Source organism: Acanthochromis polyacanthus, chromosome 5, assembly GCF_021347895.1.
Source record: "Acanthochromis polyacanthus isolate Apoly-LR-REF ecotype Palm Island chromosome 5, KAUST_Apoly_ChrSc, whole genome shotgun sequence".
Classification (NCBI taxonomy): domain Eukaryota; kingdom Metazoa; phylum Chordata; class Actinopteri; family Pomacentridae; genus Acanthochromis; species Acanthochromis polyacanthus.
The window spans coordinates 9,602,598-9,616,984 of NC_067117.1; the positions used below are offsets into that span (position 1 = coordinate 9,602,598).

Here is a 14,387-nt window from a genome sequence, read left to right on the forward strand (position 1 = left end):
CAATCAGAAGATCAAACTAACGTCATTGGTGCATTCAGGTGCAGTCAGACAGCGAAGTTGAATTCAGGAGCGTCGGAAATCGGAGTTTCAGTAATGTAAATTTCCAATGGAATTTTTTTTGGGGGGCACAAGGGGTGGCGAATCAGATCACAGGGGCGGCCACTGCTCCCACGGAAGATCTGCCACTGAGTGGAAAAGAGAAATACTGATGTGGAATTTAGATGTTTGCACTTTTCTCTGCCTTTTTATTACATTACACTCATTTTGGCTCTATCTTTCCTAAACTTATTCACCCCTTTTTCTAGCATCGCCATTAACTGTTACACAGCTAGCACAGTAACCAGACAGAGGCCCACACAGTCAGACAGTGGTTTAAAAGCTCTTTATTGTTCATCAAGGCTACTTTACGTACAAAAAAGGTGGCCTGCCAAAACCTTTTTAGTAGGAGGAGACACAGAGCCACAAATTGACTGTTTTCTTGATAGAAATTTTCTTACAGTTCAGAGTATTACTACCACTAAGTACATGCTACTTCCACTTCAAAAAAGGACCTGGGAAATGTGGTACAGTCAGTAAAGACCAACTCCTCTTTGATTTATCTGCTCAATTTTCACGTTAACTTGATTACAGATGAGAAAACGGCCGCCACAAATGGGAACTGTGACAACAGATTAGGGGTGCAACGTCCCCAAAGCTCATCTCAGCCTCACTGACTGACACCAGATGAACTTTTAAGCACAAAATATTCATCGGTGAAGGGTCAATGTTTTCCAACAACAAACTCAAACAGACTCATGGTTTTACTTGTGGCTCAGTTCCCATCTGTAGGCCAAAAACAGTCACCAGCACTTTCAAAATCCCAGTTTCCACTAATCAGTGGTGGACATCTGACCTACCTACTAGCCCATGACTAATGTTTTTTTTTAATGTATTTATATTTCTATACATATTTTTTTAATGGAAATGATTTGGAAATGGCCAGCAAGATGCACTGGGCTAGTGGAAAATCATTATGTTCCATCAATGTAAAACATGCATGTTGCTCAATAGGCCTCTAAAAAAAAAAAAAAAAACAATCTCTTCTTGCTCATCAGTAAAAATTTTGTCCAAATGTCTCACAAGTTACATGATCGAACACAAGCTAAGTGATTACAGAACAAATGGGACTGATGGAAGTAGCGATTGTCACCGACACACCTGTGGCTTTTTGTGGTTTCATACGTTTCCTGTGTTCCTGCACTTGAACCTTTACTCTAACAAGACAAACTCTATAAACAAAAAAGATCAACTTTTTTCACAAAAAGAAAAATGCAATGATTACAATAGGAGGACAGGGAAAAACAACAATTAAATAGCTACATATCATTAACAAATTAATTGTTCCTCAAAAAATACCTACGATTTTTTCTCTGTACATTCGTTACGCACAGCGTAATGATGGTCTTATAGTTACCTATTATAAAAAAGTATTTCTTATTAAGTGATTTTCCTACAGTGTGTAGGGAGTGTGTGCCGAAGCATAAAGAGAGCCTCCTACCTACAGGGTGGTAGTGAAATGATAATGAGAAAGCATAATAATAGAAAAACTAAATCTTCTAGACACCAAGCCTTTTTCCCTCGTGTTTTCTAGCGTGGCGCTAACTACATCTGATCTTAACCAGGGCCAAGTGAATCAGAGAGGAGAGGAAGGCGTCGCTGTGATGCCCGAAAAGACTTTCAGTTGCAGGTGTAAGTCTCCTGGCTCACAGGCTTACAAAAGCTCAGCTCCTGAAGCTCAGACACCCCCCCCCCGAACAAACCTGTCTTCTAAAACTCTCCTTCCAAGCCACTCACTTCTGAACTCCTCACAGAAAGCTCATGTAGATTATAGTGTTCTTATTTGATACAATGGATTTAGAAAATCTGGGGTATCTGAAATTCTTGAACGTAATCAATCCTGATTCTGTCACATCTGTTTTGGTAGCTGAGGATGGAATGTGTGGACATTGTGGAACACGTTCCACATGTAGAACTCTGTAAGGATGTCCTCACCATACTTCCTCATAATTACCCAAAGAAAATATAAACCTATACTCACATGCTCACTTCAGCTCACAGATTTGAAATGATTTTGATAAACTTTTTTTGTGCTGCTCGTTATTACAATTACAGCTCCGGTCCTCTAATGTCGATGTTCTAAATGTCCTGAAAATGTTATGACGTCAAAGTTCTGTTCACATTATTGTAAAAGATGGCCAATTCACATAATGCAAAATTCTGATAAAAACACAAGGGACTCTTGGCACTCTGGGACTAGCGGCCCTGGCTGGGTGTTAGCTCTGTCTGCTGATATGGAGATACTGAGTGTGTATGAGGCCTGTAAAAAGTTCCCTACAGGAGGAATGTATGCCACCTTGGTGCAGGAGTGAAATTAATTTTCTTAGACTGTAATAGTCTAGTGTAACGGCAGAAATAAAACAATGTTCTTCAGAAAAGATAGCATTGAAATACAAAAAAGACCTGGACACCAATCAGAACACAAAAAGTCAGCTGGTGAAGGCTGAAAAAGCTGCAAAATCACACCGTAAATTCAGATCAACTCATTTTTCAGCTAAGTGTTTCTTTGTAGCTAGCATCTCTCTGCTAGATGAACAAATTATTTCTGTGATGTGATTTTTTTGCTCTTGAATGGAACAATTTCAGGATAGATGACTGTGTTACAGCCCGTGGATAAAGGCTGGTGTGAGAGCGCTGATTTTAAGAGGGTAGACAAATAGGCTAATCAGCTTCAGGCTAGGACGTTTTCGAGAAAACAAACAGCTGACTATTGTGTCGATTTGGTGTCTCAGCTCAGTCACGCTGAAGGCTGTAGCATCCTGTACCACCGATGGATCAACATCTTAAGAAACCCTTCATGAGCTGCGCATCCCAAAGCCAACTAACCACTAGAACGATCGCTCTGCTGCAGGAATGAGCTAACCGCTTACTGTGCTGAGATGGATTTGAGAAACGCAGCTCGCATCATTTAACAGAGCCTGTCCGGAGGCTGCCCCACTACAGATGTTTGTTACCATACTGATATTAATGGAAAACAAAAATACAAAATTGTAATAATAACAATAACAATAATAATATGGAGTACAACTGACCCAGCAGTGAGTGTATAGTGTCTATGTCTGTTACTGACAACGATAGAAGTAACAACTAACGTCTGAATGAAAAGGCTAATGGTAGGTAAGTTTGAAATGCTAAAAACACTAATAGATACCAGCTATTAAAAACAAAACAAAACAAAAAAAAAACACATGCATCTGTAAAAGCATTAATTTACCCTTAAAACCTTGTAGAACTCTACCAAACCACAGTGTGTAGGAGAGGGAGGGAAGGATACCAGGGTGTAAGCCAAATATAATTACAACACCCGTGTTCAAAGAGTTACAAAAACAAAGGCATGTTTGAAGAGATCTGAATAATCTTCTCTCCCCCGGTCGAGAAACCAGACTTCTCTCTCTTTTTTTTTTTTCCCCCAACCACAAAGTGACATGCAGCGTCATCTATCCCCTCAACTCTGTCAGCAGTTAAGCCTGTGAAACACATCAAAGCACATTGTTCAGCAAAGCCCAACCCTCAACACACTGCAGGTTGTTCGGCTGTGTTTTCAGCCCTACTCTCCTCTCTGTGAAGTCCACCAGCACCACAGTTAGCGCGTGTGATAACCTGACTGTGCTTGTAAACCCAACGGCAGCGATTTTACGAGCAGTAGTTTTGTTGGTTTGATTCCAATCAACAATGCTAATTTAAACATGAGCTGCTATGGAGGGCAGTACGATGCATTTGCAATCCCAGTACAATCTGAGTACTTCCGATAGTTGTCGTGTTATCTATTTTATTTCCTCTGCAAATGAATGACGAAGGTGGCCATGTTTTCCGAGTACAATGAGTGAACTGATCTTCCATCTTGTTTCTCCTGCTTTACCTAGACCAAATAAACAAGTTAGAATAAAAGGTGAAACATAAGCTTATCCTTAATTCACCTCACTTGTACAATTTGTTTTGAGAAAGCAGAACAACATAGCACTTGAATGATTAATGCTTCTATCAGTATCCATTGAGATAAATGTTTCTGTGATGGAAGTTGAAGAATGGCCAGTCCCTCCTGCCATTGATTTGTTTATTTATACCCATGCTCTTCACACAGAGAGCTCTCTACATGGGTTGATGCTCTATATTGAAGTGCTCTTGGGGATGGATCAGTTTGGTTAATAGCAACCAAACAAACTGTCCTGCATCCACTTGCTGGAAATAGCTGTTTGGGCAACAGCGCTATAGCAAGAACTTCTCGATTTTTCACTCATGGTCTCATATCATGGAAGCATTTGTTTTTAGATAACAGCTGCACTAATGAAGTTGCAGTGATGTGACAATTAATAGTAATTTTGTAGCAGGATTTAAGGTAACCAAACACAGATTTTGCAGAATGTGTTTACTGCCCAACTCCACTGGTGGGTGTTTCCCATTTTTCCGAAATGCCTTCAGTAAATAATGCATAACGATGTAGGTGAAACCTTTGGAGTTAATAGGAGATTAAGTAGATAATAATATTTAACTGTGTCAAAATCAGCTTTCTAAGTTCAGTGCCAGATTACAAAATTGACATGCCACCCTTTACCCTCTACGGCAGTAGTGCAAATCAGACTAAGTCGATCGCCTAAAGATAAACATACAGTAACAAAACCACCAGAACACATACATGAGACAGGAGGAGGGTGAGAGTGGAAGAGGATAAAACAGAAGGACATGATTACAAGATGGCTTTTAGTTGTTTTGTTTTCAAGGTGGGCATTGATAAACATCAGTGTCTGAGGTTTCTTTGGTAGCACAGTCAGGTGGTTTGTGATCATTTTCTCCTAAGTGTTTCTCATTTATCTGTTCTTTCAAATGTCAGGCATCTCATAATGCAAAAGCAGTACACAAAACTACTGTTAAAGAAAGAAATACACAAAAAACAAAGAAAAGAAAATTAATAATTAAAACACCGCCTTTCCTCTCTCTCTTTATGTACATAAAACTACAGACTCTCAGCTCCAAGCTTGACATGCAGGGATGATGAATGACTGGAAGGAGCAAGCTGACGCTCCAGTCAAGTCCCAAGTCGAACCCTCATCACTCATCGCTGATTATTGTCTGGCATTAACATACCAGAGGACAGAAGGGGAAAATGACCATGTCGTTATTGCTTGATTGATCCTCTGTGAGCGCACAGTGAGAGAACAGGCTTGAGGGTTTTGGATGTTTTTAGCAGACCAGCAGGCAGGCATTCCCTCTGGGAAGCTGGTGACAGACCAAAGTGACGGAGCCATGGATGTTGGAGCCGGGATGATTGGAGGGGTTGGGGAAACGGGGCGCAATTCCCTCCTCCTTCAGGAGACGACAGAAGGGGAGTGGTTGTGATTGACCATGTGACTGTCGGGAGAGGAGTTTGGGCTGCTGCCGGACGACGAGGGACTCCCCTTGTTTTTGATCTGCAGCCAGGTTTCGCCTAGCGCCTTGGCGAAGTGGTCGTCCACCGAGCCTGTGATGGACACCGAGTTGGTGGCAGTGGGCTCTGGCTCCTTGTAGTTCTTCCCAAGGCTGCGGCGGAAATGTTCCTCAATCACAGGATCACAGGCTGTGTTGGCTAATGCAAGAAAGAAAGAGTTTTCAGTTACCATTTTGTTAATGAAAAAAGAATCATCCCACAAGCTCCCTAGTATAATGGTTAGTGGGCAATTTATTGGTCAAATGTGCATTTTAAGTCAATGGAAAAATACTAACTCCAACATCGACTTCACTTTTCATTGCAGTTTTTTCTTATATTAAATCACCGTTTTAAATTTCATTGTTAACCTCAATGAGATCACAGAGATTTCACTGGGATCATAAAAACAGCCACAGTAAAGTTATCAACCCACAGAAAACATGGCATTCACAGACAGGCGGAACAAAACAGACATGTGTTTGACTGAGGCTTTAAGTAACTTTTTAAGTACAGAGATAACAGACATGGTTGTAAATTAACTGTGTAGCGGCTCCATCATAACAACTGATGTGCTATAAAGACGAAAATACGAGACTCACTGGCAGAAAACTGGGTTGATTTTTTAGCAAGTTCCTCTAAATGTGGAGAGAATGAGCCGTTGTGTTTTCTCTGGAGGGACTCAACTGCAGAGAGTTTTCCCAAATATTGCACAAAATGGGAAATTACCTTGTTTCCAAAACTTTAGCAATTTTTAGGTACGTATGCATCCACTACAGGTCACTTAGTAGTAACCAGTAGTAATTAATTACTGGGCATTCATCCTCCACTGCTCCTTAAAAAACAACTAGGATGTAATGTGTTGGATATAGTGCACTCACTATTGATTCTCCTGTAGTTGTTAGTGAGGTTGGAGCAGCCATTGTGGGACACTGGACAGTGAGACAAGTTGCAGTTGCGGTTGTTGGCTGGGGCACATGTGATCACTGAAGGACGATTCTGAAACGAAACAACAGAAATTCTACATTAAATGTCATTTTCCAGTCTTGTGATTACTTCACAATTTAACAAGACATCTTGAGAAGTGTAAATACAAAAAAAAAAAACAGAACAGAACAGAGCAGGCATTATATACGGAAAGACCAGAGACCAAAGGGTGGTTTCAAGTCTGAGAGAAAGAGAATGATTCAGAGACTACTACGTTTTTTTAACAAATTTTCCTAACAAGCCAAACAGGAATTTTTTACTCTTCACCAACCAAGAAGCTAGGCTAATAAAAACCAAATTAGTCGCATCATGTGGGGGGGCCTACCAGAGTGGAGGTTTTACTCAATAATTTAAGAAAAATGTGGTCAATATTAAAGTCAAAGAAACAGGATGTGCACGTTACCTGCTGCCGTTCCACTGCACTGACTGTGTGCGGCACTGTGGCCATAGTTGCTGTGGTACTGCGTGCCGACTCCACCATGCTGTTTTTGGTAAGTGCCAGTGGCTGGTCCATGCCAGCTAAGCTGGCCAGGTGGTGGTGGTGATGGTGATGGGTGTGACTGTACAGGTGGTTGCCCATAGCACTGGGCACCACCACACGCTCAATGGGGCTCCGGCTCCTGTCCTTGGAGATGGCAGAGCTACGATAGTCTCCATTAGGTTTTCTGAGGAATAACCAGAAACAAAGCCATGTTAGTTACCCTGCACATCTTGTGGCGTCTGTATTTTATGTGTCTGTTAGCTCTACACCGACTCTGAACACAGTAACAAGGCCAAATTTAAAACTATTTTTTATAAATGTATCATTCAAGATTTGCATGGTAAAAACACATTTCTTTTTCATTACTAAAAAAGCTGAGATTTTGAAAGAAATCTGGAGGTTTAAAATCTTTGTATTTTACAAACATGGCACCTGATCCAAGATTATTAAAAACCCAACAACAGGTACAAGGGATGAGCTTGAAAAAAAAAAAATAAAGTAAGGAAAAGCTGGGGCCAGTGGAGTGTCGAAATAAAAATGAGCAGAAAAAAAGATGAGCAGTGGAGAGACAAATTAGTACACAGAGGTAAGAAGTGGCTCAGATAGAGAGAGAATAAGGTGAGGGGGGAAAGGAAAGATAAATAAAGGCGCAACTGTAAATAGGGTCCACCAAATGACCCAATGGACCATTTGCCACAAATACTCACAAATACTCTTTGTGCTAGGAAGGAGGAAGGAACACTCCCAACTTTATCTAATATGGATAAACTCCAAACTTCTCACTTCACAAAGGGGACAAATGGGCATGAAGGTCAAAACTCTAAAGTAGTTTCCTCAGTACAGCGAATCAACTTTATCTCTCCAGTCCAGACCATCAAACCAGTTGTACTTACTGCTGTCAGACAATGTCTTTGCAGATATTATTAGCATTTTGTTAAGGTATGCTACCCATCTACACCAAGAGCACCAATGTCACACCAGTGCATTAATGACTGCTGTTGCTCTCACTATAATTGCAATGAAATGTTTTGGGTGGCTTGCTATGAATCACATCATCATGACCCACCACACTTCCAACCTATATGCATTACCATTTGCATACAGAAAATAGTTTACAACAGAGGATGGGATATGCTCCACATTGCACCTCACTCTGTGAACCTAAACACCTATGCCGGTGGAAAAGCCGAGGCTGTTAGCTGTGGAAACTGGCATTTGCAACTTCATCTTGGATTTCTTGACACAGAGATGGCAGATAGTGAAGAACTGGCAGCAACACATCAAAAGGCACCTTCATGAGCAAAGGAATGCATCAAGGTGATGTACAAAGTCATGCATTGATCACTTTGCTAACTCATTACTGCTCTGTCAGATTTAGTAACAGCTACATCATAGAGTTTGCCGGTGACACCACAGTGTAAGCTCTCAACATCAATAGTGATGAATGTACAGAATGGGGGTGGAGCAATTAGTAGCCTAATGCAAAATTCATAATCCTTCTCTCAAACACTCTCAAAACCAAAGAGATGACTGTCAAGTTCAGGAAGGCCAGCACACACCATCATGCTTCATTGGCCAGTGATGGTTATGTCATGAAGAGGGCAAAGGGCATCAAGTTCCGGGAGGCATTTCTGACAGAAAATGTGATGTCTAGCAGCAACACCACAGCAATCATCAAAACGGCCCAAAGGCAGCTCCACCTCCTCAGCAGATTAAAGAGAGTAACCATCCCCTACTCTTGCCTTAATCACATTGTACAGAGGCACCATTTTACTGTATAGTTGGTAAAAGCGGAAGGGAGGAATGCAACCAACTAAACACGGTAGCGAGGACAGCTAAAAAAACAAAAAAGATTCCTCGTGCCCCTCTTGTATCTTTGCTGTGTTCATGGAGCCTCCAGCATTACCAGACATCCCTCCCACCCAGCCTACTGTCTCTTTTCTCCCCAATCCAGTCTGGAAAAAATTACAGGATGATCGGCAGCACTAGGAAGCACAAGGTTACAAAACAGCTTTTTCTCCCAGGCAGACTATTAAAAACACTGTTCACAGCGAACCATGATGTGCCTACCCCCATCCATCCACTCACTTACCCACACATACTTACTAACACCCTTTAAAAAGGCAGAGATAAGGAGAAGGGATCAAAGTAACAACAGTTTAACACAGAACAGATGTGGCCTTTTTTTTCCAGCTTCCAGCTCTGATGATGGTGACTTTGATATGTTTGATATGCACTTAAGTGTTTGTGCCTGACACTACGCACTTGCTTCTAACAGGTAGCAATTATTTCAGTCAGTGCATCAAATGTGGTGTGGGTTCTTTGTTTCTGTGTGTTTTCATGTGTATTCATGCAGCTCAACTCCCTTGCAAAATGAGGCCCAGTTGCAGGGAGCAAGACATATTGTACTTGCCTCTATCTCTTCTTGTCTTGCAACCACAGTAATCACATCAGTACATTTATCAATTCGCAAATCAAGACAAACACACTGATGGTCTCATTTTTTCACTGACATTTACAATATATAGACAATGAAGATTCAATTGGAAAAGCACAATTACATTTTCCTTCACATGAACTGTACTCACACACTAGCTGATACAATATAACTTTTTAATTCTTCACTAGATACCATGTGGAGCCATTTCTTTACCCAAGTGAAAAAGTGTGAATGAGAATATGCAACAGACTTTGGAGTGAAAACGCTGCAGGAGTCCTTTAAGGTTTGTTTGGATGCAAAACAACAAGTTCAGGCAAACAGTTGTAGATCCATGTGACCAGGCAACCTGACTGCCGGGTCAAGCATCTGGAGTCCACAGCACCGTCCTACACAAATAAACAGTCTCCACAGAATACAGAAAGGGAGAGAGGAAGAGCTGCAGAGAAGTAGGGAGGGGGAGCTGTGTGTGAATGGTCCGGAGTTCTACTTTAAGAAAGAGTGAGGTCGGTAGTTTCCTTCGTTTGTGCCGAGAGCTTACATTAACAGAGACCCCCTCTCCTTTTTCTTTCTTTGTCTTTCTTTTTTCCCCTCTTTCTCTTACAAACAGCAGCAAACTTCCTGAGGGTGAAACACAGAGAGACTTGGCAGCACGAGCATAAACCCTGGCCGAGAGCTCACCAGCAAGCTTTTATGTTTTCCCATAGTAGCACCAATTTTCTGTCTAATTCTTTATCAAATAGTCAAAATACTAAATGCACTGTGGGCTTAATCACCTTCACATTGGGTTATAATAATTAATGACAAAAGCTCGCTCAAGTGAATGAATTGTCTAAATTATTTCAAACACAGAAAACATCGTTTAATCAAATGCTACAAACAAAAGTGCTCCAGTGTAACTTTTACATTATCTTCAAATATAAACAATCCCTTGATTAGCTAAGAGGCAAGCAGATAACAAAGCTCTTTCATCCCTTCCCAGCAGCTGGGTCTTGAGTTAGGTTGTAGAAGTTGTTCCAAACTTTAATCATTGCCAAAGAGCAGGCATGCCCACATCCTCATACAAGAGGGGCCGTCGCAGGAGCCAGTGAATGGGATCAACAAATCCGACCAATGAATGGTGTAGCTGTCGAATCCACCGCCACCCCCGCCTTCTCCTCGCCTGATTGCCCACCAAACCCCGGACCACATTTCATGCCAGGGATCAGGCATTCAAAACCCACCCTGTGTCTTTGTCTCTCTTACTCACCTCTCAATTATAGTTAAGGTCGCAGCTGGGGAGAGAGGGAGAGGATGGAAAGGGCGAACAGCGAGGGCTACACATGAAACATGGGCATGGGGGTGGTAACAAGGGCTAGAGCTGAGAGAGAAGGGCTGCCAGGTCTGGGAACAGAGGAGAGGATGAGAGCTAAAAGTGGGAGAGAGGGGGAGATGGCCTTTGAAAATTAAAGAACTCAGTAACTCGCTCCCTACAGTGGTCATGGGTAGACTAACGGCATTAAAAAAAAAGTCAAAAGGACTTAAGATTGTGGGAAAGAGATAGGTTTAAACTTATTTCATCAGATGACAGTGCACAGGCTTGCACTGATGTGGGGCAGAGAGAGAAAGAGAAGCTCAGACTCAATAACATATACATAGATGTGAGAACACAGTCAATTACATACATTCAAAGTGAGTTCTTATTAGCAGCATTTTGACTATAGGATTATCTTTCATAGTCAGCAACTGCCTGCTGAAATGACTGTCCAATAAATAATGTTTCTTCCATAAATTAGCCAAACTACAAAACCTATTTCTTTTGCCTTCCGAATAAAGCAATTTTCCATCACACACCTGTTGTTGTGTACTGTAGTACTGCAGTAGGCAAAGCGTTTGGGCAGCATTGGTAAATTCTTCAGTAAACTATTATTGATAAGTAGATGTTCACCAAGTGATGCATTCTGAGTGTAATCTCTATTTTGCCCCTAATAAAATAGAATTAATTCAAGTGAATAAGAACCCTATTTTAAGTTTTATTTTTAAGCAAAGTGAAAGTGCAAAGTGGACGGGCATCATTTAGTCCCTAACAATCAATTGTGATCTCAACTGTGATTTTAAAATTTTGATTATCATTTTAGCCATAATTGTGTGCGTCTAAGATAAATTCAATGTTAGAATTTGCAAGCGTACTGCAATGTGCAATATTCAACTACAGATGATTAAAACTGAGAAGTCAAATATATATTTTATTTGAGTAAGTATCTGATCATGATGCGGTCTTTTCAGTGCAGTTCTTTTAATCACTCAAGTTTTGGCCTGATTTCTGTCAAAATGAGAAAGAAAATTCAAACAACTGCATCTTAAAATGACTACAACTAAGAAAAACTGTCTGAGATTATTTACATTTTAGACACATTGTGGAGCTCCTCTGTTGTGTGTGATTTCTGGTAGTAAGAGAAGATGGGTGGCACTGTATCTCTTTTTTTTTTTTTTTTTGCTCTGGTAATGGGAACCGTGTGAGTGCTCGACACACTGAAATAGAGGGCAGATATCGATTTGAATCTATTTACTAGAGTTTGGGTTATGTACAGCCTGGCATTAGTGGTACACATTGTGGTAGGCAGTGACTGAAGGATCCCTTAATTTAAAACCCAGAGAGTCCAACCCTCAATGCATAAATGATATAGTCATATATCTTGAACAATATTATACTACTCAGATCTGTCATTAAGTATAGCCTTTTAAGCAACCATTCACATGATACCATGTCTTCAAGTTAACCTCAAGTTAAAGATCATTACAGTGATCATGAGTTTGAATGACTTTAAAGGGAGAACAAAACAGTTGTAGGCCTGCATTCTTACAAAATCTGAGAAGGGGTTTAACAAGCAACTTTGTATGAGCCAACTTCCCTAATTGATACAATGGAAAAATAAATAAAACAAATATAAATGTGTGAACCAAGAATTTTTAAAATATGGGTTAGTTTTCAAAGAGTGCCAGAGTTTGTTCTGTAGGAGACTGCAAGTTAAGTAAGTTTGCTATATTTTGCTCTGAGGCAAATGCGAAAGAGCTATAAAAGGTCGAGCCTTTTTCTCACAATTGTGCTCCAGAGCCTTGAGACAGACCTCCATTACAAATCGTTGGTTGGGCTGGGGCTCATATCCTACTCCTTTAAGAAATACATTTTAAAAGAGAAAGGAGAGAAAGGAGAGAGAGAGAGAGAGAGAGAGAGAGAGAGAGAGAGAGAGAGAGAGAGAGAGAGAGAGAGAGAGAGAGAGAGAGAGAGAGAGAGAGAGAGAGAGAGAGAGAGAGAGAGAGAGAGAGAGAGAGAGAGAGAGATACACACAGGAAACATCTGGGAAGAATCAGGGCGTAGAGAGAAGATGACAAAAAAGAAAAAAAATAGCAGAGAAGGAGGATGAAGGCTCAACCACAGGTTACAACCAGAACCGAGCTCTGCAAGGTCTACAGAAAACCACAAAGTAGATATATAGTATGTATATAAATTTATACACATACATACTCACATAAAATGAGCCACAGGGCTTATTTGGACCATTTATAAGAAGCATGCAAGTTTCTCAGCACAGTATAGTAGCTTCTGTAAGCAGAAAGTAGCAGAAATATTTGCATCCTTGAAGAAAAATCAAAACTCATCAGATGTCTCTTGCAAATGACTATGACTGTTATTCAAAACAACAACAAATAAACACTATGAACTATATCATATCAAATGACATATTATGCATAAAACCAAAAGCTAATAAGAAACTTTAACACAACTCTGGACACGGTTGTGTTAAATCTTTTAGATTTTCAATCATGCAGAAATACTGATAGAAACCAGGCACATTTTTGCCAGTGAACTGACAGTAGAGAAAGAGAACTGAAGAAAATCCTTTGTTATCAAAGCTGGGGCAGATCGGATATGGGAGCAACCACAACAAGAACGCAAAGAAAACAACATGTTAAAAAACACAGACACACACATCGAAAAAAAGCACCCACATGTCTCCCTCCTTTCCTCACATGCTCACTACATAAATAGTCTCATGTAAAACAAGAGGGTAACAATGACTTCACCAGCCTTGGCCACATTCACACACACACTGACTCTTCCTCTCTTATTTTCTCCCCATTTGGCCTCTAGAGAAACTTCCATGAGAACAACTTACTGATGAAGTTCCCAGTAGAAAGCAGCTGCAGTTTCTGCATGCTACAGTACTTAGTGTAGCGACTTTGCTCATTTTATTTTTTCTTTTAGTCCCGCTGCATAAATGCTATTGCAGATTAAATGCATCCTGATCTCAGACCTCATTGTCCGAATGTCTGATTGTTTTCAGAGGTTCAAATAATGTGTCATAATGAGAAGTTACAATTTTGTCAGGCTAAAAAGCATGACTAAGAATCAGAAAGACACAAGAAAGGAACATTTGATGTTTGATCATTTGCTGTAAATCTTACATCAAATGAACTTGTAAGCTTCATCTCATCACAGTCTGACTTCATAATCATGTTTTACTGGCGATATACAAAACAAAAGTATTAATAGTATTTTGGGAAACGCCTAATATGAGTTGATATTTGTCAGGTTTACATGTAAGGAGACTAACAAAACTAGTACCTATTGAGTCAAATGCAACATATGCTTTTCTGCAGTTGAATTCTCCTTGTTATGTCTGTGGCTCTTATTTTTAAGGAGGAATGAAACAGCTGAGCAAGAGGACTCTTATCCTGGCGGGTCTGCAACTGTAGAGTGGCAGGCAGGCGAGCAAGCAGCAGCAAGCTTCCAGCCCGCAGGCTCCAGTGGACGGGATAAGGCTTCTTTGTTCAAGACTCCTCCTACTCCTCAGAGAAAATGAGAAAGTAGCCCCTGCTGCCTGACCTCACCCCACACAGACACATAAGGCACACACACAGACCATCACAGATGGGAGAGCACACATGTATGTATGAACGACACATGTGCATACCTGCACAAACAGATGCAGGCACAGCTCAAGCAT

The 14,387-nt window shown here is 40.7% G+C and overlaps 1 protein-coding gene across 2 annotated transcripts in view; it reads right to left on the bottom strand.

The window, feature by feature from the left end:
- Positions 1–367: 367 nt before the first annotated feature.
- Positions 368–14,387, bottom strand: part of vgll4b (vestigial-like family member 4b) — a 43,295-nt gene continuing 29,275 nt past the window's right edge. For both annotated transcript variants that reach the window (XM_022207556.2, XM_022207555.2), the window contains 3 exons: positions 6,885–7,146; positions 6,376–6,493; positions 368–5,656 (listed from right to left, as the gene is read on the bottom strand). In XM_022207556.2, coding sequence (XP_022063248.1) covers positions 5,400–5,656; positions 6,376–6,493; positions 6,885–7,146 — 637 coding nt within the window. In that variant the 3' untranslated portion in view covers positions 368–5,399. The remainder of the gene's footprint in view (positions 5,657–6,375; positions 6,494–6,884; positions 7,147–14,387) is intronic.